The sequence below is a fragment of the Meriones unguiculatus genome, chromosome 7 (genome assembly GCF_030254825.1).
Source record: "Meriones unguiculatus strain TT.TT164.6M chromosome 7, Bangor_MerUng_6.1, whole genome shotgun sequence".
NCBI lineage: Eukaryota > Metazoa > Chordata > Mammalia > Rodentia > Muridae > Meriones > Meriones unguiculatus.
The window spans coordinates 76,629,113-76,642,755 of record NC_083355.1 but is presented as its reverse complement, the minus strand read 5'-3'; the positions used below and the strand labels follow the sequence as shown (position 1 = coordinate 76,642,755).

Genomic DNA, 13,643 nt, shown 5'->3' with positions numbered 1-13,643 from the left:
TCCTGGTATAAAAAGCCCAGAGCCATTTAAAGAAGGTTTGGTAGGGCACAGTTGTAATCCTGGTACTCAGGAGGTGGAGGGATTAGAAAGAAGTTCAAGGTCTTCCTCAGTTACATAGCAAGTTCAAGGCCACCCCATAATCCCTGAGAGCCTGTCTCAGTTTTTTTTTCTTTAGATAAGAATATAATATATAATGCATTATTGTGTTCCTCAGGTGTCTAAAACAGCACCAACAGGAGAATATTTGACCACAGGAAGCTTCATGATTAGAGGTAACAGTTTAACATGACAAATACTCCTTACTTGGATTATGGAGGCAAGAGCCATTTTATAGATATTTATAGAGTAGAAGTGGTTTGTTATAATTGCACATACAAATTTTATTATGAAATAAGGGAATTTTTGTCTTCACATGGCAAATTAGGCATTTGTCATGCCATCATGCGTTATGAGAATGTATTTCACAAAGTTCAGTTAAAAGAATTATAGCTTAAATTTTTTTAATAAATAGATCTTATGGTTCTGAAAAATTCAAAAGATGGGAGCAAGCATTCATACTTTTTCTTGATAATTATTCCTATATATAATACTAAATTTTGTGAATGTTCATGTTACAGTACAAGGTAAAATGTATATCAACATAGGTATGGCATATTTTCAGACCAAAAACTGGAGAAAAAAAGTTTTATAATATTAATGTGTATTATCTTTTTTAGGAAAAAAGAATTTCCTTCCTCCTTCATATTTAATGATGGGTTTTAGCTTCCTTTTTAAGGTACTCTTTACTTTCTTTAGGCTTACATTTATAACTTCCTAAAGTTCCAACAGTGAGGAAGGGCTCTTTCTCTAGGTAGATGAGTCCTGTGTCTGGAGACATCGAGGTGAACGAAAAGTCAGAGTGCAGGATGAAGACATGGAAACACTGACAAGTTGCACAAGTGAACTCATGTCAGAAGAAATGGAACAACTAGGTAGTTGACATGTGATGTATGTGTGTGCTTGTTGGGCACATGTGTGTGGAAGCCAGAGAACGACATTGGCTGTTTGTCAGGCACTGTCCACTTTTCTCTGGAGACTGGATTTTTTACTGGTCTGGAGCTTGCTAATTGGCCAGGCCGGCTAAGCAGCGGAGCCTATCTCCTCACCATCACTGTGGGATTACAAGTGCATCCCACCAAGCCCGGTGTGTTGTTAATTTCCCCCTGTGTGGTGTCTACAGATCTAGCTCATATCCTGTGCATGGAAGGCAATTGCTAAATCTTTATATTCCCAGCTAGGCTTGTGACTTCATTTTTCTCTTGAGGCAAGATACCACTCTGTAGCTCTGGCTTGCCTGGAACTTGTCATATGGATCAGGTTGGCATTGAACTTGCATCAGTCTTCTGTCTTTGTCTCCCAAGTGATGGTATTATAAAAATTCACCATCATATCTAGTCATGGCTTTGATTTTCATGCTCTAGTTTTATTTCTATATCTTAAGTTAATTGTGGCTCTTCTATGATAACCAGATTTTTTTAAATAGCCCAAAGTACTATCAATTTTACTGAATTTTGTTTCTGGAAATGCTAAATATGCTCTTTTTTTATACTAGGAATTGAAAAAAAATTCTAATGAATTAAAAATAGTTAAATTCATAACCAAAACACTTTTGGTAAAATTTGAGCATTTAATGGATATCTTGTAAATATATTTAACCTATAAACTTGGGTACATATGAATTAACATTTCCCTTTAGGTTTAGGAGTTAGAAGTGATAGGAAGATAAATTTATATGAAGTATAGTTTTTCACATGAGACTTTTGGTTCAGTCCAGGCTTTTGACCGTCATCCTGATGTTTTTTATTGTGGATATTACAAGTAAAAGCCAGTTTGCCCAGTTTTGGTTGAGTTTTGTAATATATGTGCTTTAAGTAGAGAAATACTGTGATTGCCAGAATAAATTTCCCTTCCTACTTAAGGAACCTAAAGAAAGGGTATTTGGAGTCATATTGCATTGCTTAATTTAAAGCTACAGTGTTAGATAATATGGATTGATGCATACCATGTTCCCTTCATAAAGTGATACACACATATACATACACATACTCAATAATTTGTCATTTAATTTCATGACAGCCCTGGAAAGATAGCAGCTGGACCTAGTTACTAATATTAGTATTTCTTTTACCTGATTGTGAAGCTAGTTATATAAGATATACTGGTTTTCATTTATAAATTAATAAAGCTGAAGAATTTATACAACTTTTTTATTGTTTTGCCTTTTGGAAGTAGTTGTGACAGACACCTTAGATTTGTTACAGAAGTATTTGCAATGTCCAAAAAAACCTTTGTGGTAAAAATGATCCCAGAGATCATGTAACAGCTATCCTTTGTCAGAATAGATAGTTGTGGAAATGCTCAGAAAGTTTTCTGATGAACCTTTGGGGAAACTAGGAATCGATGGAATTACATAGCCCCATTGGGAATTGCATACTGACTTTCCTTATGGGAATCTTACAGAAGGGGGTGACAGCAGTGAAGAAGATAAAGAGGAATTGCATGAAACTCCTGTAGAAGAACCCATGACTCAGGCTGACCAAGAAGACATTGCCGTTCACAGTGGGAAAGATGAACTAAATGAGGAATTAATACAGGAAGAAAGCTCTGAAGATGGAGAAGACAAAGCAGTTACAAAAGATCAAGAGCCCATTGGCGAAATGAAGGATGAGAAGGAAGACACCCTTGATTATCCCGATACTACAATTGACTTGTCCCATCTTCAGTCCCAAAGGTAACTTTAAAAAGAAGTTTTAGTTTTACTTTATAGACTGGAAATGATGTTGAGGCAATCCTTATAAAACAGTAATAGTAAGGTTGATTTCACTACTTTCACTCAACTCTTCATGTTGCACTGCTCAGTGTTATTCAGGTACTTTCACCTTCCTTTCTGTTGTTACTATTTCAACATTGATTGATCTTCTGCTAAAAATGTCCAGGACCAAAGGAAAAAAGTACATCAAGTAGCCAAAAGTAGGTCAGACTAGAAACTACAGGCTCTGGGGATGTGGCTCAGTGATAGCATGTTTGTTTTGCATGCTGACAAGTCTGGGTTTAAACCCCAGCATTGCAGAAGCAAATTAGGAGGTTTCAAGAAAATGGTGATGGACCTGGAAAATAAACTATGAAGCAGAGTTATCCAAACTTAGAAAAACAAAAACCACATTCTCTCCTGTATGATCCTAGCCTCTACATAGAAATGGGTATGGAGTAAAGCTGACCTCTAGAAAGGAGACCAGGAGGGGTTAAAAACAGACAATGAAGAAGCGTGGGGTGGAGATAGCGTGTGCAAAAGGACACAGAATGTGAAAGGGGAAAAAGACACTACAGTGCGAGTTTACCAAGGGAACTCAGGAGATAATGGGAAAAAAATTCTCCTAAAACACACTTTATTTGAAAGTACTGCTATGAGGTTGAGGAGGTGGCTCAAAAGAAAGCATATTGTCTTTGTAGCGTGCGTGAGTTTGCAGCACTCATGGCCCACTCAAAACTGCTTGTAACTCCAGCTCCAGGAAACCAGTGCTGCCTTCTGGCCTACCTCTACTCAAGTGCACTGACCCACATATACATTAATTAAATATCAATCTTAAAGCAAGGCTTAGTGGCGCACACCTTTGATCCCACTGGAGCCAGTCTGATCTACAGAGGGAGTTCCAGGACAGCCAAGGCTACACAAGAGAAACATTGTCTTACACACATACACAAACACACACACACATACAAAAAAAAAAAGAAAGAAAAAGATAATCAATGTTAAACAAAAGTTTTAACAACAAATTCAGTCTCATTTTAAACAAAGAATTGGGGGGCTGGAGAGATGGTTCACAGGTTAAGATCATTGGCTCTTCTTCCAAAAGATCCTGAGTTCAATTCTCAGTAACCACATGGTGGTTCATAACTATCTATAATGAGATCTGGTGCCCTCTTCCAGCATGCAGGCACACATGCAGGCAGAATACTGTATAAATAATAAATAAATAAATCCTGAACAAAGAATTGGCATTTTGGTCTCCATTGACTTATCACCAAGTGAATAGTCCATTGTTCCTAGTTTGTTTTGTTATTTGAGACAAGGTTTCTCTGTGTGTCTCTGGAACTTGATGTGTAGACCATGCTGGCCTCAAACTCACAGGATCCCCTTTCCCTTACCTCTGAAGTACTGGGATTAAAGGTGTGCACCACCACAATGGATGATGGGTTTTTGTTGGTTGGTTGGTTGGTTGGTTGATTGGCTTATGCATTATTGTTAGAGCTCTAAAACATGTCTTCGAAGTCACTCAGACCAAAGTTAAGTCTTTGGGTGTCTCCTTGGGCAGTCGACTGTGTTTATGCTTTGATTTCTATCCTTGAAAATGTGTGTCCCCTGCACAGGGTTATGGTGGAGACTGTAGTGCACGGTGACTGGCAGGAGCTAGCACAGAGGATTCAGCTCTGTGCTGAATCCAGGCTACACAGGAGGTCAAGGACAGTTTGTCTGCAAAAGAAAAAGACTGACACGGGTCACATGCCGAATGTATACAAACGTGTGGGAAGATGATTTGGTTGTATTTTGCCAAATTTGAAGATTTGTAGGATTATAAGTAACAAGATGGGCTGGAGAGGTTAAGAGCAGTGACTGTTCTTCCAAAGGTCCTGAGTTCGAGTCCCAGTAACTGCATGGATGCTGATAACCATCTGTAGTTAGATCTGGTGCCCTCTTCTGGCCTGCAGGCTCACATGCAAGCAGAATACTGTATAAATAAATAGATAGACAAATGAAATCTTTAAAAGAAAATAAGAAGATGGAGTGTGTGTTAGGACTTTGTGACTGAGTGGCTTTCATAGGCTCATAAATTGTTTTGTTTTCATAGGCCTCTGCAGAAATTGGCTCCAAGAGAAGAAGCTTTGAATTCAGTAAGCTATTTTTGAAGTTATGTTTTTTAAAAAAAAAAATGTGTTTTTATGAATAATTTTCTTTTGAAACTTATTTTTGAAAAAAATAATGGTAGTGGTCTCACAGTTTCTTCTTTTTGTTTTAATAGAGTAACAGTAAATCACAAGGCCGAAGACATTTGTCAGCCAAGGAAAGAAGGTAAAAATGTTATTTATAACCGAGTCACATTTTAGAAGTTGACACTGGCTGATGAGATGACTCCATGGGTGGAAACACTGTAGGAGCCTGGCGACCTTCGTGCACTCCCCAGATCCCTCCGCAGGAGAGAACTGGCTCCTCACAGTTGTCCTCTGACCTGCATTCACACATAAACACAGAATAATAAATAATAAATTTAATCTTTAAAATAACTTAGCCAACACATAATTGACTATTTTGAATACTCCTTCAATCACCAAGATTCTTTTTTGTTGTTGTTGTTTAGGTTTTATTTTTTCGTTTTTTGAGACATGGTTTTTCTGTGACAGCCCTGGCTGTCCTGGAATGTGCTTTATAGACCAGACTAGACTAGAACTCAATAAAGACAGCACCACCTGGGCTATCACCAGGACTCTTTATGTCCAAATCTAATATGTTTTTGTATTTAAACTCATCTGAGGTAGGTGAAATAGAGAAATGGTAAGACAGACCTTTAAAAAAAAAGACAGACCTTTTATTATGTATGTATAGTGATTGTAGGACAGTATGACTATAAAGCACTTTATTATTTTAAAACTTTTTTTTAAAGATTTATTTTATGTATGTAAGTTGTCCTGCCTGAATGTCTACATATATACCACATTTGTGCTTGATGCCCTCAGAGGCCAGAAGAAGGTATCAACTTTTCTGGAACTAGAGTTAGACATGGTTCTGAGCCACTGTATGGGTGCTGGGAATTGAATTTGGATCTTCTGGAAGAGCAGCTGTGTTCTTTACCTCTGAGCCATCACTCTATTCCTACAAATGATAATTAAAGGATCAATATAACACTGGTTTTTAAGTTTTTCAGTTATTCATTTATAGTAGATATACAAATTAATAATTTCACTGTGATATTTCCACACATTCTTATACTGTACTGTATCTTTAAAAAAAAAACAAAAAAACTTATTTTACCGACATTGGTGTTTGTGTGAAGGTGCCAGATCCTCTAAGACTGGAGTTAAAGACAGTTGTGAGCTGCCATCTGAGTGCTGGAAATTAAACACAAGTCCTCTGGAAGAGTAGCCAGTGCTCTTAACCATGGAACCATCTCTCCAGACCCCCTTTGATCTTATCTCCCTTGGCCCTTCCACCCTCTTTTGCCCTTCCCTTTTCTCCCTATTTAATTCTAAGATATTAATAATAATAGAAATTCATGAAATTAGGAAAATTTTGTATAAAACAAAAACCTATGGACTGGGGAAATGGCTCAGGTAAGTTAAAGTATTTGTATGTAAGCATTTAGACCTGAGTTCAAATTCTCAGTACATATGTATAAAGCTGAGCACAGCAATGAGGACTTGTAGTCTCACAACTAGGAGGAAAATACAGAATTCTTGGGTCTTGCTGGCCAGCTAGCCTAATCAGAAACCAAGAAGACAGGGTGAGCTCCCTATCCAGGGGAGATCCTGTTTCGGGGAATAAGGTAGAGTTTGATGGAGCGGAACATAAACATTGCCCTCTGGGCTCTGCGTACGATGCACACAAGGAATGTGCCTTAGATACTCTAGCAGATAGGCACATGGGGGTAAAAGAGAGACACCAAGGAGAATTAACATGAAATTAAAGAGAGAAAGGTTTGAAAGTAAAATGTGTGTATGATACTTTGGAGAAATGATAAATAGACTTGAGGTGAAAGAAAAGGAAAGTTTGTTTTAAAGTCAAATGTATAGAAGGTAAAATTAGAACAACTAAGGACTCAGAGCTTTATTTTACAAGTGATATTTATTTTACAAGAGAATATTTGGAAATTTATGATTGGGACTATGACATAGCTAAGGAAACAGAGGAGATAAATACAGAAATCTGGGAAGGGCAGAGTCTAAGGAATACAGAGGAAGTCCTAGAGGCAGTGAAGGCCTGGACTAAGACAGTGGCATTGGGATAGAAGATGCTGAAGCAGCAGGATGTACCCTTTTTTCTTAATGTGCTTGTGTTTGGGTGCACTTATTTTCTCCACCAACAACCAACAACTGTATTGAATGCCTAAGATCTGGCAAAGCCATGCTGATAGAGTACTACAAGTCTCAGGATCTGCACATCACGGTTGTTAGTTGGATACATGAGTGTAGAGTTGAGGAAGGATAAACAAAGGTTTATTTGGGTTGGATGGCAGAATGTACATCTTTGAAAGATTTTCAGATCTTTCCTTTCATGATCGTTGGAGCCTCTTTCTATACAGTGCCCTGGGATTGTCAGGGTAAGTAGAGGCGATCATACAATGAACATGATGCCCTTTCCTTTTACACATTTTTTTAGGACATTTGACATTCCTAAAATTTGATATTTCTGCTTGGTTTATATTTAGAGAAATGAAAAAGAAAAAGCTTCCAAGTGACTCAGGGGATTTAGAAATGGTAGAAGAAAAGGACAAAGAAAGTACTGTGCATACTGAAGCTTACCAGAACACAAGCAAAAATGTTGCAGCTGGACAGCCAATGAAAAGAGGACAAAAGGTAAAAACAAAAAAACCAACAAAAACTTCTAAATGATCTGTTAGTTCAGTAGAGAACTCATAAGTGAAGCTCATAAGTGAAGCTGTGGGGTTCCTCTTGGTTTTGTATAAAGTTTAAAAGTAAAAAAGGAAGGGGCTGTTTGCTCTTCCAGAGGACCCAGATTCAGTTCCAAAACTTACATGGAAGCTAACAACTATCACTCCAGTTCAGGAAATCCAACATGCTTTTTTGGCCTCTGTGGAGCACCAGCCATTTAAGTGGTGCACAGATATACATGCAGGCAAAACACACACACACACACATACACACACACACACACACACATATATATATATATATATATATATATATACATATATATATATATATATATATATACATACTCTGGAATTCACTGTACCTGTTTCATCATTCTTGCACAGGGGCCTAAGAAGGGAGGCTCACGGACTGAGGAAAGGACAAGTGGGCCAGACTTTTATTTAAAGCCACTTAAAAAAAAAAAAAAGTTATTTTAGCCTTACTTGTATTTGTGTCTTCTGTACCATTATGGTGTCTGTTCCTTGAGGATGAGGGCTATGGTATATTCATCTTCTTGCCCTCCCTACTGTTCTTTATAGTACTTGGTGCCTTGTTCAGAAGCATATTTATTAGAACAAAAGAGACATTTAAAAATACTCTTTACTACTGATTTTTTTTTTAATCTTCTGATTTCAGAGTAAAATGAAAAAAATGAAGGAAAAATACAAAGACCAGGATGAAGAAGATCGAGAACTTATTATGAAATTGCTGGCAGTAAGTAAAATCATTTCTCTTGCTTTTCAGTGGCTTCTAGGCTATGAGAAACATTCAAAACCTTAGCAGGATTTGGGCCAGTAAGACGGCTTAGTGGGTAAAGGCAATTTCACCAAGCCTGGCAACCCGAATTCAGTTCCTAGAGCCCACATGTTCAGAGGAGAAAACTAACTCCTCTGTGTCCTCTTAAGCCCACAGGCATGCTGTGGCATGTGCACATCTATGCTCATAAACATATACACAAATGTAAGGAAAGCAAAAGCTTAGATTCAGAACATTAAAATAAAACTGTTTAAAGACTTAGTACTAATAATTATATTAATTTTTCCCCTTGATGAATTGAAAGTCTGCAGGTTCAAACAAAGAAGAAAAGGGGAAGAAAGGAAAGAAGGGAAAAACAAAAGATGAACCTGTGAAAAAACAGCCACAGAAACCCAGAGGTGGACCGAGGGTTTTAGACGTCGTTAAGAAGGAAACTCCGTCGCTTCAGGTTTTAACTCATGACTTACAAGACTTAGCTGTAGATGATCCACATGATGACAAGGTAAGCCTTCCCAAGTGGGGTAACCAGAGCCAGGGACGGACAAGACTAGTCCAAGAAAGGCAGTTTTCATCTTAGAAACAAAGACTACTATTAGTTTCATAAAAATGGGTAGCGATAGTTATTAGAAGCCTTTGGAAAATTAGTTTGAGGCTAAAGGGATGGCTTTCTGTAAAGTGCTCCTAGAGAGCCTGAGCCCTAGCGCCAGAACTGGGTGTAATTTTTGTGCTTATGATCCCAGCACTGGGGAGGCCTGCTGGCCAGGGAACAGAACCCATTCAGCAAGCTCCAGGCCAGTGAAAGGTCTTTCTTAAATTGGATGGCGTTCCTGAAGATGACATCCACAGTTGCCCTCTGACCTCTACAGGTACATGGACACAAGTATATGGCACATAGCACACACAAACCAACAGTTTTATGGAAGAGGTTTTACATGATTCCTATCTATTTTTTTTTTTTTTAAGATTTATTTCTTTTATATGTCTGAGTGCTCTACTGCATGTACACCTGCATGCCAGAGCAGGGACGGGAATCAGTTCACTTTATAGATGGTTGTGAGCCACCGTGTGGTTGCTGGATATTGAACTCAGGACCTTTGGAAGAGCAGACAGTGCTCTTCACCACTGAGCCATGTCTCCAGCCCTACATGATTCCTATGGAACTCAAGTTTAACTAAGGGCTTTCTTGAGCAGAGAATAAAGTACTTCTGTAAGCTTTTCTATAGGACTCAAACTTTATTGTTATGTAATATTAAAAATAACTTATCAGGTCTGTTAGAGAGGCAATAAGAACTTAACATTTTTTTTTTTTAGCTAAGGTAGTTATTTAATTGCTTTATCAAATAAATCGTTTAAAGGCCACAGTTAAGTCCATCTTGATGCATGAATAAATATTGAAATAGTGAGCTTTTAAAAATAAATTTGTGTAAATTACAGGCTGCAGGTGACAGGTGGGATAATCACTACAATACCGTCGCAATCAACTATTGTTTTTGCATTGTTTTTAGTTCAGTTATAATTACATGTTTAGTTCAATGAGATGTTTGCAGGGACTTTTTGTCACTGTTTTCCCCCTTTTCCAAACACTGTTGTTAATGGTTTTAAACTTCATTTTGGTTCTAAAGTTTTTATATTATACCATTGCCATATCTGCAGTTTTATCTATAAACTTTATGCTCAACAATATCTATTTTAGCATATATCTAGAATTCCAGTATTTCGAGGGCTAGAGCAGGAGTGCAAGTTTAAGGCCAGCAGGTCAAGGAGAGGGAAAAACTCCTAAGAGGAATTATTACTCATCTTTCATGATTATGGATTATGGTCTAACCTAGTGTGAAGTGGTGCTTTTAGGAAGGGAAGTCGTATCTATAATTTATAAGAGATTAAAGGGAGCCTATCAGATGAAGACCCGGCTTCAAATGCCACGTTACAGTCTTAGAGGATCCAAGTTGTATTCTTCAGTTTTGATGCGTTATACAACAGCCTTGTTTATCAGTTACTTTCTGCTTGTGGCTTATTGGTACAGAATTTCATAGCTGACTTTAATTTTTGTGTTTGGGACTAGGAAGAACACGATCTGGATCAGCAGGGAAATGAGGTATGATCTGAGTTGTGGTTTTTATTAATTTCATTGTAATCTGCGACCAGAATATCTTGATACTACTCACAACTGAAAAGACAACTGCAGGTGCGGCGGCCACTAACTGGGCTTGAGGGATCATCTATGCTAGATAGAACTCTGCAGATCTCAAAATATTCTTTTGTTTCTGTTATTTTGGTGGGCTCAGGAGGTAGCCCTGGCCAGCCTCAAACTTGTTTGCATGTTCTTGAAATGCCTTGAACTCAGATGATGTCTCCCTTTGTTTCCTTGGAGCTGGGAGGCCAACCTAGCCTAAATATATACTTTATCGTTCCCCTTCCTTTGTGCCTTAATATTCCAATTATTATGGGGATAATAATCACCATTAGGACACTTGAGAATCTGAAAATTACTTAAAAAATTGTCATCAAGCATTTTGCCCCTGTAGATAACCTACAAATCAGAACTAGTCTGAGTTCTAAAATTCTCCCTAAGAGATGGCTCAGCAGTTAAGAGTACTCCTGCCCTCTATGTGGGGCCACTTCTGGCACGCACACACACACATGTAGTTCATTCTCTCACACACACAACTAAAAAAAAAAGGCAAATAGGAGAGGTAGCCTAGACTTTGTCACCTTTTGGCACTGTTAACAGTTTGGAAGGATGATCCTTTGTTGCCAGGCCTATCTCCCGTGTTATAAATTGGCTGCAATTTTCTTGACTATTAGATGCCACCCCTTCATTCTGAAAGCCAAAATCGTGTCTAAATATTGTTCAGTCTCCTATAAGGGCTGTCAAATCCTTGGTGAAGCCCAAGTGTGGTAGTACACACATATAACCCTAGAACACAGGAGGCAGAGGCAGGTGTTATCTGATGCCTGCCTGGTCTAGAGTCAGTTCCAGGACAGCAAAAGCTACATAATGAGACTCTTATTTTGTCTCAGGAAGATAGCTCAGTCTGTAAAGTGCTTGCCACGCATGCATGCATGAGGACTTGAACTCAATCCCCAGGACCCACATAAAAAAAAAAAAAAAAAAAAAAAAACAGGCAAGGCAGCATGTACCTATAATCCTGGCATAAAGGAAGTGGAAACAAGAGGCTCTCTGGAGCTTGTTGACCAACTGGGCCTGCCCAGTCTGAGCTCTAGGTTCAGTAAGAGGCTGTTAAATAATTGGAGGTTAGCAGAGGCTTTCACACCCCAAAAATAAAAACCACTGCTTTAACCCAGGTATATGTAAACCCTGTATCTTTGCAATGGACTTCAACTCCTTATAGTTGTGTGTGTAATTTTAATCTGCGATAGTTTTCCTGCAGCTTAATTGCAAGGCCAGCTTGTCTTGTCCCCCTCTAAAAGTAATTAAATGCTACTTTGAGAACTGTTCCCATTGTTGTGAGTTGTAAATATATATTGAAACATTATTCATTTCTTTGGAACAGTTGGGAGTTTGGGCACTGCTGTCAGATTATCTGTTAGAAAAGGCTATATACTCAGATAATTTTGTTATGTTTTAGCTCTTGCCTTTGCCTTTATGATGGCACATTAGCCAAGGGCTCAGTAGCCTAACAGCACTCCCTCCCCCAAGCACCTACTGTTTTTTAAAGTTCAGCATAAATTCCTTTTATAATTGTTCTTACTTTCTTCTTTTAGGAAAATCTGTTTGATTCTTTAACAGGACAGCCACACCCTGAAGATGTACTAATGTTTGCCATTCCAATATGTGCACCTTATACCACCATGACAAACTATAAGTAAGTCACTATTATTTCGCTCATAATAGTTGGCACAATGGCTTTACAAATCTTGTGAGCTCCCTGTAGTAACTCATACAAATATTTTTTTTAAGATACAAAGTGAAACTTACTCCTGGAGTTCAGAAAAAAGGAAAAGGTAATTTAGGATTTCTTTAAATTGTGATTTTAAAATAGTTTAGTGACTAAACCACAAGTGCACTGTTTTGTGCTCTGTTTACAGCTGCAAAGACAGCCTTGAACAGTTTCATGCACTCCAAAGAAGCAACAGCAAGAGAAAAAGACTTATTCCGCAGTGTGAAGGTAAAGTTTCCCTTCAGAACTCTGTGACTAGAGTCCAGCTCTTTTCTGTTGTCCTAATACAGTTAATCCAGGAACCCTAGACTTTCTCGGCAAAAGTTGTAAATACCTTTCTTCTCACAGTAGAGTACCCATTATTATACTAAACATGATTTACTATACAGGGTATGAGAATATTACGCACTTTTCTTTTTTAGGACACAGATTTATCAAGAAACATTCCTGGAAAAGTGAAAGTGTCTGCACCTAACCTTCTGCATGTAAAAAGAAAATAGCTGAAATGAAATCCTCAACACTTGGAAGAGCCAGTTTTATAACCTTTGGAAGTTAAAGATGCAGACAATATGCTAATAGATTTCCACATCGTCAAATGAACACATTGCCTTGCTGTATCACCAAAAGGACTAAAGATGTTTTTTCCCAAATTTTATATATATATATATATAAACTATTACAATAGTATTTCCTAAAATATTTGTGAAAATTTAGAAAGATACACATCTGTAATTCTCCCATTTCATGATGTAAAGCCCCTGACGTGGCTCAACTGCATAAACTACTGACCAGTGGTCGACTGTATATACCATCTAATACACATCACAGCCAATCATGAGAGGTTTTGGTTTGCTTTTGTGGGGCAATTAAAAATTAGGGTTTGTGTCTTAAACATTTTGTCAAATCTACACCAAATGCAAAAATTAACACAAGATGACAGTTGTTTTCATGCATTCATATACATCACCTTCAACCCTGATTTCTTCTTTGTAATGTCATTAAGTTGTATGCCATTTTCTAGCAGCTATCAATAGTTAAGTGTCTTTACAGGGCTTCTATGTGTAGCCCTAGCTATCCTGGAATTCGCTCTGTAGACCAGGCTGACCTCAGACCCAGAGATCTACGTTCCTCTGTCTCCCAAGTGCTGGGATTAAAGGTGTGCACCACCACTGCCAGCCTCAAGTGTCTTAACCTGTAATAGCAAAAGTGCTTGCTTTTCTTTTTATTTTGCCGGGCAGTGGTGGCAGCAGGCAGATCTCGAGTTCTAGGCCAGCCTGGTCTACAGAGCAATTCCAGGACAGC

At 38.1% G+C, this 13,643-nt stretch overlaps 1 protein-coding gene across 2 annotated transcripts in view; it reads left to right on the top strand.

Moving 5' to 3' along the window:
• The window catches only part of Nemf (nuclear export mediator factor), a 50,345-nt gene extending 37,070 nt beyond the window's left edge, over positions 1 to 13,275 (top strand). For both annotated transcript variants that reach the window (XM_021650928.2, XM_060387571.1), the window contains 14 exons: positions 215 to 272; positions 717 to 775; positions 851 to 971; positions 2,500 to 2,770; positions 4,887 to 4,929; positions 5,058 to 5,107; positions 7,458 to 7,605; positions 8,320 to 8,397; positions 8,744 to 8,941; positions 10,502 to 10,534; positions 12,166 to 12,266; positions 12,362 to 12,405; positions 12,490 to 12,569; positions 12,764 to 13,275. In XM_021650928.2, the coding sequence (XP_021506603.1) occupies positions 215 to 272; positions 717 to 775; positions 851 to 971; positions 2,500 to 2,770; positions 4,887 to 4,929; positions 5,058 to 5,107; positions 7,458 to 7,605; positions 8,320 to 8,397; positions 8,744 to 8,941; positions 10,502 to 10,534; positions 12,166 to 12,266; positions 12,362 to 12,405; positions 12,490 to 12,569; positions 12,764 to 12,841 (1,362 nt within the window). In that variant the 3' untranslated portion in view covers positions 12,842 to 13,275. The remainder of the gene's footprint in view (positions 1 to 214; positions 273 to 716; positions 776 to 850; positions 972 to 2,499; positions 2,771 to 4,886; positions 4,930 to 5,057; positions 5,108 to 7,457; positions 7,606 to 8,319; positions 8,398 to 8,743; positions 8,942 to 10,501; positions 10,535 to 12,165; positions 12,267 to 12,361; positions 12,406 to 12,489; positions 12,570 to 12,763) is intronic.
• Positions 13,276 to 13,643: the final 368 nt, after the last annotated feature.